Source organism: Geotrypetes seraphini, chromosome 10 (genome assembly GCF_902459505.1).
Source record: "Geotrypetes seraphini chromosome 10, aGeoSer1.1, whole genome shotgun sequence".
In the NCBI taxonomy this organism is placed as follows: Eukaryota; Metazoa; Chordata; class Amphibia; order Gymnophiona; family Dermophiidae; genus Geotrypetes; species Geotrypetes seraphini.
The window spans coordinates 133,230,105-133,243,054 of NC_047093.1; the positions used below are offsets into that span (position 1 = coordinate 133,230,105).

At 44.7% G+C, this 12,950-nt stretch overlaps 1 protein-coding gene across 1 annotated transcript in view; it reads right to left on the minus strand.

The window, feature by feature from the left end:
* Positions 1–12,950, minus strand: part of LOC117368581 — a 126,780-nt gene that overhangs the window by 52,048 nt on the left and 61,782 nt on the right. Inside the window, 1 exon segment of the mRNA XM_033962311.1 lies at positions 169–1,446. Within this exon segment, the coding sequence (XP_033818202.1) occupies positions 169–1,446 (1,278 nt within the window).

Genomic DNA, 12,950 nt, shown 5'->3' on the forward strand with positions numbered 1-12,950 from the left:
TCAACTGACCTCCCACCAGAACAGCGGGAAGGGGAGGGTTGTCAAAAGGAGGGTTGGGGCTTCTGGCCCGCAGGTTGAGCGGGTTTAGGAGAGCGACGGTCTCGCGGGGCTCTGTTGGAGGATTGCTGCCGAAAGGGCCGAAACTGCTTCTGCGGATATGGAGCAAACTGTCTGGCAGAAGAAAACGACTTCCGGGGATTGAACTGCCGTTGAGAGGGTAGCTGCTTCTTAAAGGGCTGTTTTGAGTGATGTGCGGTATCTTCCTCCAGAGCATCCAGTGTGGTGCAATCCTCTTTAAGCCCCTCAATAAGATCCTTAACCTTGTCTCCAAACAAGCTGTCTCCGAGACAAGGAGCATCCGCCACCTTCGCATGAATGTCCACCCCCAGTTTAGAGCATTGCAACCATGCCAGTCTGCGGGTGGAAATACCTGTAGCCGCTCCCCGCATGGCGGTATCAAAGGCATCATCAGCTGCCCGGATAAGGTTCTTGGAGCATTCTTCGAAGTTGGAGAGGACGGCATTAAAAGCCTCCTGCGTGGGCACCGGTAAGGTCTCGACCAGTTTTCTCATATCCTCCATGTTAGAATAGAGGTATTGGGTGTAGAAGAACTGATGGATGGCAATTCGCCCAGACAGCATGGAGTTTTGGTAAGCTCGTTTACCCATGAAGTCCATGATGTGCATCTCACGGACAGGTGGAGTAGATGCAAAGTCCTTGGAGGATTTGGATTTCCGTAAGGCAGAGCGGACCACCAGGGATTGGTGAGGGAGTTGAGTTTTGCCAAACCCCGCCACATCCTGAACTTTGTATTTATGTTCCACACTGCGTTTCGTGACCCGGGACGAGTAGGGAGTGTTCCAGATAGCTTTCTGAGAATCAGCCAGAGTAGCATGAAGGGGCAAAGAGACCACTTCTTTTGGGATGTGAAGATACTTAAGGACCTGAAGTCTCTGTTCCCGGGGGTCCGGCTGGGCCGTGGTGGTCAATTGTAAAGAGGACGCCATCTTGGATAGGAAGCGTGGGTAGGAGGTGTCTTCTGGGGGTGACGCCCTATCCCGCTCAGATGGGGTGTCGTCATGAGCCAGAGAAGAGAGCAGGGGATCCGGCTGCAGATCAGGCGAGGGTGAGCGCGAGGAGGAAGCATAGTAGGATTCCAGCTCCGCCGCCATAGAAGAGGTAGTGGAGACAGAGTCAGAGAGATGGGCATCATGCTGGACCAGATGAGGTGAGGATGTAAGCTGAGTGCCCTGTTCAATCGGCTGAGCGGAGAGTAGCGGAGGAGATGCAGAAAGCAGTTGCTGTTGCTGAAAAAGCTGGAACTGCTGGAAAAGTTGAAAAAGTTCAGGCTGCATCAGAGGCTGAGACTGGAGCTGGGGAGGATCCTGGGCTGGAGCAGCAGCAGCAGCAGACAGTGTAGGAGGAGAGCCCGAGGAGGAGGAGGAGCTAAAGGAAAGAAGGTGTTTAGATTTCCTCTTCAGTTTCCTGGGTGGGCTGGCTGAAGCAGAGTGCAGATGCCGGTCTGGGGAGGCAGAACGCTGGGCTGCAGGCTGTTTAGTCAAAGAAGCACGGTGCCGACGGCTGGAGTCAGTCGGTGCCGAGGGCGGGACCGAGAGGGAGCGATCCTGCCGGGATTGGCCAGTGGGAGCAGTCACTGGGCCAATAGGCAGTGGAGGAACAAGGGAGCCAATAGGCAGCGTCCCTGCGTGTGACGTCATCGGCCCCGACGAGACACACGCAGGAGACGCTGGTGCCTGAGCTGGTTTGCGAATCACTAGCTTCGGCACCTTGGGAGGCAGTCCCTGCGGCTCCGATGCCCCTTGCTGGCAGGCGGAGGGGAGAGCGGAGGCCGCGGTAGGGAGCTCGAATTCTTTAAGTTTAAGCGCTCGGATTTTGAGCGAGCGCTTGTTCAATTTAGCGCAGTGAGCGCAGGAAGATGTCCGGTGGAGGGGACCCAGGCAGCGGATACAGGAGGCGTGCGGGTCAGTCGCCGACATCTTGAGGTCGCACGTGGAGCAGCGTTTAAAACCAGGTTTGGCTTTTTCAGGCATGCTAAACCAGAGCGCTGCTATATCAATGTATATCGTGTAGAAGAGAAATGTTGTAATAAAAGTTGAAGCGATAAGGAACGGGTTGACACCGTAAGACTACCGAGTCGGAGAGATCGCGGAAACTTTTAAAACTGTGTTTGCCGGTTGGGGGTGTGCTTATATAGGGGCCAGGTGGGATACTTTAGGGCGGGAGGGCTGGCACATGCGCAAAGCTCTTTAGCTTTGCAGCTTTTAGACTGCCGGGTCGGTTCCGTCACGGGGACGTCACCTTCATGTGTGGCTGTAAGATCCCTGTCCAGGGAGAAAGAACAGTTTTATACAATTAAAATAAAATATATACGTACTAGTAAATAACTGGTACAAAAGGTGAGGGGGGATGAACTACAATCTTTAAAGAAAGAGAAGAAACATTTAGGGAAAAACACATATGGTGGGTAGCACAAAAGAAATATAAGGCAGAAATAATCATAGAAAGAAAGAAGATGAATTTACGACCTGCCGGTAGGTCTAATTAGGATCTAAAAGATTTAATGATTGATAGGTTATATTATCTATATTTCAAATGCATCCTTATATAGGAAACTTTTTAAAGAACGCTTAAATTTTCTAAAGAGGATTCATTACATAAATACATTGGTAAATTATTCCAAAATAGTAGATCTCCTGGTCCCTAAAGAAGGGACAGTCAGTAAGTGCTGTTCTTTGATCTAAGTGCCCTGCATGGAGAATACGGTATCAAGAGACGATCCAAAAATATCGGAGCATTAGATTGTTGAATTTTAAAAGTTATTCTCTGTGGTTACCAAGGTGTGCATGGCTGCTTTATATTGTTTTCTTGTGCAGCTAATCAATAAAAAATTGTTTCACTCTATAACTGGAATTATTTACATTTCTTTAAGTTATGTACGGGTAACAACCGCTGAAGCTAAATTAGACAGAATAAAATTGCTAATCAATGCAATGGATGTGCAAATTGACTGAAAACACAGCTCGATAATCAAAAAGCATTTCATCATCCACCATCTGCAGTTGTTCTCTTTTTTATGGTTCATAGACAACGGCGCGAAAGACAAAGGCGCGCCCGGACAATTGAGCGCAGTGTGGAGGCGCGCGCTGCTCTAAATTACTGTTTTTAGGGGCTCCGACGGGGGGTTTTGTTGGGGAACCCCCCCCACTTTACTTAATAGACATCGCGCCGGCGTTATGGGGGGTTTGGGGGGGTTGTAACCCTCCACATTTTACTGTAAACTTAACTTTTTCCCTAAAAACAGGGAAAAAGTGAAATTTTCATTAAAATGTGGGGGGTTACAACCCCCCACAACGCCCCCACAACGCAGCGCAATGTCTATTAAGTAAAGTGGGGGGTTCCCCCCCCCCCGTTGGAGGTCTAAAAACAGTCATTTAGAGTGGCGCGCGCCTCCGCGCTGCGTTCAATTGTCTGGGCGCGCCTTTGTCCCGGCGCGCTTTTGACCTGACACCCTTTTTTATTCAATGTAATTTTGGTCAGAGCTAATAATCTAACCCCTTCTTCTACAAAGCCGTGCCAGCGGCTGCCGCGTGGTAATGGCCCCGAAGCCTATATAGATTTAAAGGGCTTCGGGACTGTTGCCGCGCGGCTTTGTAGAAGAGCGGGTAAGTTTGCAAAGTTAAGAAGCCTTGATTGCTTTGTTGCTCAAGTTAGGATAATGACTGCATAAAAAATAAAACTAAAATTACTTGCCATGAGTTTTCAAGGCCCAATCACGTCAAAGAATGATGCTTGTCTGGGCGGTTTTATCCTTACACACACAGACGCTCATAACATTGATAGATTCTTGCGTATGCGACACACATGTCATCTATTATAGTATATACTTAGGAAGAGAATTTTTTTAAATAAAGTAAAATTCTGGAATCTCTCATGACGTACCAGGGATCTCTTTGGTGCACACCATTAGAGAGACACTATCATGAAAGAATCCACACTAGAGGAAAAAAAACATATAAATGTTCCCAATCTTATAAATCATTCAATAATGTAGGTAGCCTCAAAAATCATGAAAGAATCCACACTGGAGTAAAACCATATAAATGTTCTGAATGTGGTAAAAGTTTCAATCGAAAAGATAATCTCCAAGATCATGAAAGAATCCACATACAGTGTTCTCCCTAGCTGCGCCCAGCTAATTTAGGTGAGCGACCGGCTGTCATCTTGCATCCGCACCACCAGCATCAAAGCCGCGTTCCAATCCTCTTCCCTGTCATTACTCCAGGGGTGTCTAACCTGCGGTCCGACAAGAAGTTTTGTGCGGCCCAGCTTCTCTCTCCCTCCGGCGGTAGTTTTCTGGCCGGCTCCCTTCTGCAGTCGGCTGCGGGTAGCATCGGCTCCTCACGCGCGATCTGTGGCTGTGTCAGAAGCGTTCCCTCTGACGTCAGAGAGAAGGCTACTGAATCGGCCATGAATCGAGCTTTATGGACCCCTACACGTTTACATAGAATTGATAGCTCTAAGTCTAATAGATGCTGGCATTGTCATCTTGAAGCAGGGACATTAGATCATCTTTTATTCTATTGTCCATTCATATTAACATTTTGGAAATCAATTTGGCCCCAAATCAATAGGATGTTAGAAAATCCTGTAGCCTTGACATACGATACAATTCTATTTGGTACTGCAATGAGATCTCAAAGTCAAATTTCATCAAATAACAACAAACTTTTATTTATAATGACTGGAATAGCAGTACAACAAATTACACACAATTGGAAAAATTGTGACAGATTGAACTATAATTTTTGGTGGAACTCAGTTTGCCATATATATAAAATGGAACATACATTTGCAACACAAAAAGGATATATGGATAAATTCAAAAAGATTTGGGGACCATTAACAAAATATTGTAATAATTGAATTTCATTTTCCCATAATAAGAAAATAGTTAAAGAAGAAAGGGAGGGAGGGGATATGGGAGGGGGATTTATACTCTTTATTATAAATTATAAATAAAATATTGTTAATAGATGGTATTCTTACATGAAAACAATGTAATAAAGGGAGGGGAAAAAGGTTAATAATTTAAAAAATAACTGATAAAATCATTACAATATATATGTTGTATAACTTTATAAGAAAAATAATTACAGTTATATGATATATAAAATCATAAGAAATATAAGATAAGAAATGTTATGTATAAAATACATTATAGAAATATCAAGTGTATTATTAAGATAATTGTATGAAAATTTATGACACTTGTTAAATGAAAAAAAATCAATAAAAAAAAACTTAAACAGAAAAAAAAAAAGAACTGACGTATGAGCTCCCTTCTGAATCTTGCTTTTCTTAGGGAATGCAATGGGGAATTCAAAATTCCAAGACCTTGCTGTTTTAAAAGTTGAAGAGCTTCAGCTGCACAGCCAGTTTGAGGAGGGCAGAGCAGGCAGTAGCTCTGCACAGATGGGAACAACACTAACAGATTTAAGCAATTCAATCTGCATTCTGAGGAATGACCACAGGAGGACAGCACTGAGCTATTAAATATGGTTATCTCTGTAAGGAAGTGGCGCCCTGTGTGGCACTATCCAGAATAGCACCTAAGATTTCAAATTCACCATAAATTTCTTTATAATAATAATAATAATTTTATTTATATGCCGCCATACCGGGGAGGTTCTAAGCGGCTCACAGCATGAGAAAGAACAATACATACATACATTTTCAATAAAAATCACAATAAAATTCAATAAAAAGCAATGCATACATTTCTTTTTTTTTTTTAAACTTTATTCATTTTTACATCTTACAATAAGTGTATCAATAAATGACATTTGAAATTTAAAAACATCACTTGAATTTCTATCATATTCAACATTAAATCATAAAATTTAACCCCCTCCTTCCCATCCCTACCATAACCTATGCAATCGCATATATCATATAAAATTTTCTTTCCTCTTGATCTAAACATTTAATAAAATTCAGAAATCCCCCCTCCCACCCCCCTCATTTGCACTGTACTTATAATGGAAAAATGGTATCTATCCATTACAATCATTTGTCAATGGCCCCCCAGATCTCTTTAAATTTCTTATAATTCCCTTTTAGTATGGCTATTGTTCTTTCCATTTTATAAATGTGACATAACGTATTTTTAAAATGTATTTATTGGGTTGCTTAGCCCCGGGGTACCCACACTTTATGGGCTTGCGAGCTACTTTTATAATGACTAAGTCAAAATGATCTACCAACAATAAAAAATTTTTAAAAAAACACAAAGCGCACTGAAAGGCAGAGAAAATGTTAATTATTCATATTCCGGGGTTTTTCAATGAGGTCACGGCAGATGACTCTATGCAATGTCACCTCAGTAACAAAATACAAAAATAGACAAATATACCCCCTCCCTTTTTACTAAACCACGATAGTAGGTTTTAGCACAGGGAGTTACTGAAATATTCTGATGTGACGAGGACAAGAGGACATAGACTGAAACTGAGTGGCAGCAGGTTTAGGACAAATGTCAGGAAGTTTTCTTTCACACAGCGCGTGGTGGATGCTTGGAATGCACTCCCAGAGGAGGTGGTGGAGGAGACTACGATTCTGGGATTCAAACGCAAGTTGGATGCACACCTTCTTGCATATCATATTGAGGGATACGGTAAAGTCGGGTCTCCAAAAGGGAGTACCTAAATGGGCCGCCGCGTGTGGGAATCACCGGACTAGATAGACCTCGGTCTGATCCGGTGAGGGCGTTTCTTATGTTCTTAATGCCTCGCGCTGCTCTCAATGCTCATAGGCTCCCTGCGCTAAAAAACGTAGACCAGAATTTTGTTGGCCTACTTTTTAGGCACCTATTGCAGCCCTAGGGAGATGCCTAGGGCCGCCTAAGGTCACTTGTGGGCAAAACCATGCCCACGTCTGCTGTCTATATTTTGCACTATGGCTCCCTTTTACCAAACCGCAATAACGTTACGTGATCTGGCATTCGGCACAGACCTATCTGGCCGCTTGAATGATTTGAATGTCAAACTGCAAGGCCAAAATAAGTTGGACACTGATATGACTGGCAATACTATAATGCGTTTGTGCGCAAACTACAGCTTTGGGAAGTTCAGCTTAAAGCGGGAAATCTTGCTCACTTTCCAACTTTGGAGTCTGAAATGACGGCAGAAGAGGAGACGGATTTGGCAGAGTTTTCTACAAAAATGGGTGTGTTAAAGGAAGACGTCGACAGGCGATTTGAATGCTTCAGGAATATGGAAAACATCTTTACATATTCATGTCACCATTTTCTTGTAGTGTTGACGAGGCACCTGAAGAACTTCAACTAGAATGAATAGATTTTCAGTGTGATGCTCTGCTAAAAGAAAACTTCGACAGTTGCAGTCTTACAGAATTCGATCGGTGTGTTTCACAGGACAAATATAAAACCACTAGTCATTAAGCCCGTTACATTAACGGGTGCTAGAATACTGTTCACCCTCTATGTTGCCCCTTCCATTCACTGCCTTCTCTTCTCTTTCCATCCAGGGTCCGCCCTCTCTCTCTCTGTCCCATATGGCCTCTCTCCATCTCCTCCTTCCTTTTGCCTTGGTCTGGCATACCTTCCTCCTTCCCTCCAAGCCATTCTCTCCCCCTCTGCTCCCTTTCCTCATTTAACTACTTCATTGGTCAGCAGCAGCATTCACAATTCATTGCTGTTGCTGGCTTCAGGTCTTTCTCTCTGGCCGGTCCTGTCTTCATGAAAACAGGAAGTAGGCAGGACCAGCCAGAGAGGAAGGCCTGAAGCCAGCAACAGCAGCGAATTGTAAACGCTGCTGCTGCCTGAAGCACCCGAGGCAGACGGTTTTCTCCCCTCCCAGCCCAACCCCCGCTGACTCTGCGACCCTCCCGGCGAGATGACTTTAATAACAAACCTCCCTCCAGCGTTGGCAGCCGCAGCACGCTAAACAGGCTGGTTCGCGGCTTTCTTCTACCGTTCAGTCTCTCTGTCACGTCATTGATGACATCATTAGTGACGCGGCAGAGGGACTCAACTGCAGGAGAAAGTCGCGAAGCAGCCTGTTTAACGTGCTGCGGCTGCCAACGCTGGAGAGAGGTTTGTACCGGTATGTGCAGAAGCGATATGTCTCTCCCCCTCCAGTACCTATGCAGCACTTTGTCTGTGTCAATGCCATCTCTGAGTGGAGTCTGTTTCTCCCGCTTTGTCTAGCCGCCGCATACGTACTCTGGCCACGGACCTACAGATCAGGGATTACAGATCACGCAGGTCTGAGTGCGCATGCGCGGCTAGCGTTTTATTATATAGGATTCCCAACCTAGCTGCACGGATTCTGTCTACGTTCGGAAGCACACATTCATGCGAACAATCATTTTCAAAAATGAACCAAGTGAAATCTCTTCAAAGGAACAAGTTAAGTGACGCCCATTTGTTTCCAGTTTTGAAAGTTGCATGTTCCAAGGATATGGACCCTAATATCGATAACTTGGTGTCAGAGAAGCGTGCCCAGGTTTCTAGTCAGAAAAGGTAACATGTTGCATACTGCACTCGGTATTTAAAAGGGTTCACAACCGAGCGCGGACAACTGAGCGCAGGACTTCATCGCGCCGAAGAAAAACCGTATTTTAAAGGGCTCCGACGGGGGGTGTTGGTAGGGAAACACCCCCGCCCCCTACTTTACTTAATAGAGATCACGCTGGCGTTGTAGGGGGTTTGGGGGGTTGTAACCCCCTCATTATACTGGAAACTTAACTTTTTCCCTGTTTTTTAGGGAAAAAATTAAGTTTTCAGTATAATGTGGGGGTTACAACCCCCACACCCCCCCTCAACATGGCAGCGTGAGGCAGCGCGATCCCTATTAAGTAGAGTGATGGATTTCCCCCCTCCCTATTAAATAGAGTGGGGGGTTCCCCCCCACACCCCGGTCAGTGCCCTTTAAAATACGGGTTTTCTTCAGCGCGATGAAGCCCTGCGCTCAGTTGTCCGCGCTCGGTTGTTGGCGGGCCTTTGTCCTCGCGTGATTTTGACCTGTCACCATTTAAAAGACCAATGCGTTACCTACCACATTTGCAATTTTTGAATTAACCAAAGGTTCTAACTGTTATAATCTTTTGTTAAGGAAAAGGAAAGATTTATAAACTATAAAGAGTTTTGCCTCATGCAAAGTTGTCATTTCTTTAATAAGACATTAACTATTTTTTTTTTCTGCGGCCCTCCAAGTACCTCCAAATGCAAAATGTGGCCCTGCAAAGGGTTTGAGCCTGAGGCCACTGCTTTACAGTCTGCATTTGGTAAGGGCTTTCTTTCTGTGCAACACACTCTTAAGTCTGTAATGGTTATAATGGGGGGAGTAATCCTTTAGTAACAATGGAAAGACTCATCGTCACTGCATTACAATCCAGCCCCAGGGTCAGAGAGAGCCTCTTTGATTCATTCTTTCAGAGTTCATATCGTTTGTCTTTATGTTCTTTATCTGCTTTATGTTCTTTATCTTTATGAGCAACCTTGAAAGAGACCTGGGGGTGATGGTGGACTCAACATTGAAAACATCGGCACAGTGTGCGACAGCCTCGAAGAAAGCAAACAGAATGGTGGGTATCATTAAAAAGGGTATCACAACCAGGACGAAGGAAGTCATCATGCCGCTGTATCGTGCAATGGTGCGCCCACATCTGGAGTACTGTGTCCAGTACTGGTCGCCGCACCTCAAGAAGGACATGGCAGTACTTGAGGGGGTCCAGAGAAGAGCGACTAAACTGATAAAGGGTATGGAAAACTTCTCATACGCTAACAGATTGGAAATGCTGGGGCTATTCTCCCTGGAAAAGCGGAGACTTAGAGGAGGCATGATAGAAACCTTCAAGATCCTGAAGGGCATAGAGAAGGTAGACAGGGACAGATTCTTCAGACTGTGGGGAACCACAAGTACAAGGGGGCACTCAGAGAAATTGAAAGGGGACAGGTTTAGAACGAATGCTAGGAAGTTCTTTTTTACCCAGAGGGTGGTGGACACATGGAACGCGCTTCCGGAAGGTGTGATAGGCCAGAGCACACTACAGGGGTTCAAGGAAGGTTTGGATAGGTTCCTGGAGGATAAGGGGATTGAGGGGTACAGATAGAACTAGAAGTAGGTTATAGAAGTGGTCAGAAACCACTTCACAGGTCACAGACCTGATGGGCCGCCGCGGGAGCAGACCGCTGGGTGCGATGGACCTCTGGTCTGACCCAGTGGAGGCAACTTCTTATGTTCTTATGCTTTAAGAGTTTATTATTTTCTTTACCGAAATACTTCTTTAGAGTCTCTGTGAATAAGTTTCTACATTTATTTTTCTGTACAGAACTTTATAGAAAAGTTTTATTATCATCTTCCCTAGAAATTCATAGGAGTTACAAACTGTTTATAGTTTTAGAGCTGGATAAATGAATTGTAAGATTGGAAATTCTTTGTCTTTGAAGACCTCACCTTTGCTATGTTTCAAATCGTATAGATGCCTTATAAGGAAATGCTCTAAGTATGTGAAACCAAAGAAATTTAAGTCACAGTTATTTCAACAGTATATAAGAAGGTGCCGCAGCCTTTGCAAATTGAGATATTCTCCACAGACAGGGATGATTTGAATCCTCTGTGAGATCTTTCCCTCACGAAAAGGTTACACTGTGGGGTTGATTTTTTTTTTTTAAATGAAAAAGCGTCATTGTTATTAAGTGGTATTTTAATGTAAATTGAATAAATATTTTTTTGTATTGAAAATGCATACTTTTGTATGATTAATTGATTTAAGGGTAGTTGTTAACAAAGGAGACCCCATAGACATCATATATCTAGATTTCCAAAAAGCCTTTGACAAGGTGCCTACTCCGGAAACTGAAGAACCATGGGGTAGAAGGAGACGTACATAGATGGATCAGAAACTGGTTGGCAGGTAGGAAACAGAGGGTAGGAGTGAAGGGCCACTACTCGGACTGGAGGAGGGTCCCGCAGGGCTCGGTGCTCGGGCTGCTGCTATTTAATATATTCATAAATGATCTAGAAACAGGGTCAAAGTGCGAAATAATAAAATTTGCAGACGACACCAAACTATTTAGTGGAGCTCGGACTAAAGAGGACCACGAAGAATTGCAAAGGGACTTGAACAAACTAGGGGAATGGGCGACGAGATGGCAGATGAAGTCCAACGTTGAGAAATGTAAAGTATTACATGTGGGAAACAGAAGCCCGAGGTACAACTATACGGAGGATGTCATTAAATGAGAGTACCCAAGAAAGGGACTTTGGGATAATGGTGGACATGACAATGAAGCCGACGGCACAGTGCGCAGCGGCCGCTAAGAGAGCAAATAGAATGCTAGGTATAATCAAGAAGGGTATTACAACCAGAACAAAAGAAGTTATCCTGCCATTATATTGGGCGATGGTGCGTCCGCATCTGGAGTACTGCGTCCAATATTGGTCGCCGTACCTTAAGAAGGACATGGCGTTACTCGAAAGGGTTCAGGGGAGAGCGATGCGTCTGATAAAGGGGATGGAAAACCTTTCATACGTTGAGAGATTGGAGAAACTGGGTCTCTTTTCCCCGGAGAAGAGAAGACTTAGAGAGGATATGATAGAGACTTATAAGATCATGAAGGGCATAGAGAGAGTGGAGAGGGACAGATTCTTCAAACTTTCGAATAATAAAAGAACAAGAGGGCAGATTCAAAACGAATGCTAGGAAGTTCTTCTTTACCCAACGTGTGGTGGACACCTGGAATGCGCTTCTAGAGGGCGTAATAGGGCAGAGTACGGTACTGGGGTTCAAGAAAAGACTGGACAATTTCCTGCTGAAAAAGGAGATAGAGGGGTATAGATAGAGGATTACTGCACAGGTCCTGGACCTGTTGGGCCGCCGCGTGAGCGGACTGCTGGGCACGATGGACCTCGGGTCTGACCCAGCAGAGGCATTGTTTATGTTCTTATGTTGGGCAGGATATTGGAACTCCTAGCTTACAAACAACGCCCAACGTCAAGGGAGGCGTTGGTATTGATGTTTCACCGGCGGTCATGGTTGGTCCAAACAGCTTCTCTTGTTGGGTGCGTTGAGCTTTAAGATGGCGTTTTTGTAAAGTAGAACGGTGGATACAAGTGTCTACTCGGTGCTCCGGCCCCAGACACTGAATGCACCAGTTGTGAGGGTAGAGATAGGCCGCTGGCAGTGAGTGCAGTTTTTAAACCCGGTAGAAGGCCTCGACATGAGAAGAAAAATCTCAGCAGCAAAGTAAAAAATGCCAGAGATAAAACCCAGTTAGAAAAAGACTGGAAAGAAAAGGTCCAAAGGCTGAACTGAGAAAAAATATAACAAGATTATTAAAAAATATATATATTTTTTTTAAAGAAAAGAAATAGAAAGAAAAATACATTTGATTGGGAAGGCAACTCAATTGGACAGAGTCCAAAAAACAACTTCCTCGCTCCACAGAAAACAAAGAACTGAGGAACCGCAAGCCAACGTCAGTTCTTAAAGCTTCACAAAAGCTTAAGTGACCTTTTAGCACTGTCCATATCGAGCTCCGTGGATGATGTCACCCCCACATGTGAGAATATGCTGCCTGCTTGTCCTAGGATTAAAAACGTATGTTTGAATCATGCATTTTGGAAGAAAGCTATAATTGGTAAAGCTAGGGTTACCAGATTTTTCATTTGGAAAATCCAATGACCCTAAACCTGCCCCCAGGTCCGCCCCAATCCTCCCATCCCCGTCACGCCCCCAATCCCGTCCTAGCCCCGCCCCTGCTGCTTGATTTTGTTGGGCGGACCGGATGCCGTTCTGCCCTACAGCGATTTTAGAAGCTTTTCAAAACCCGAACAAAGTGCTGGGTTTTGAAAAGCCGTCCAGACCCCTGGACACATCTGGAGAAATCCAGACATCTGGTAACC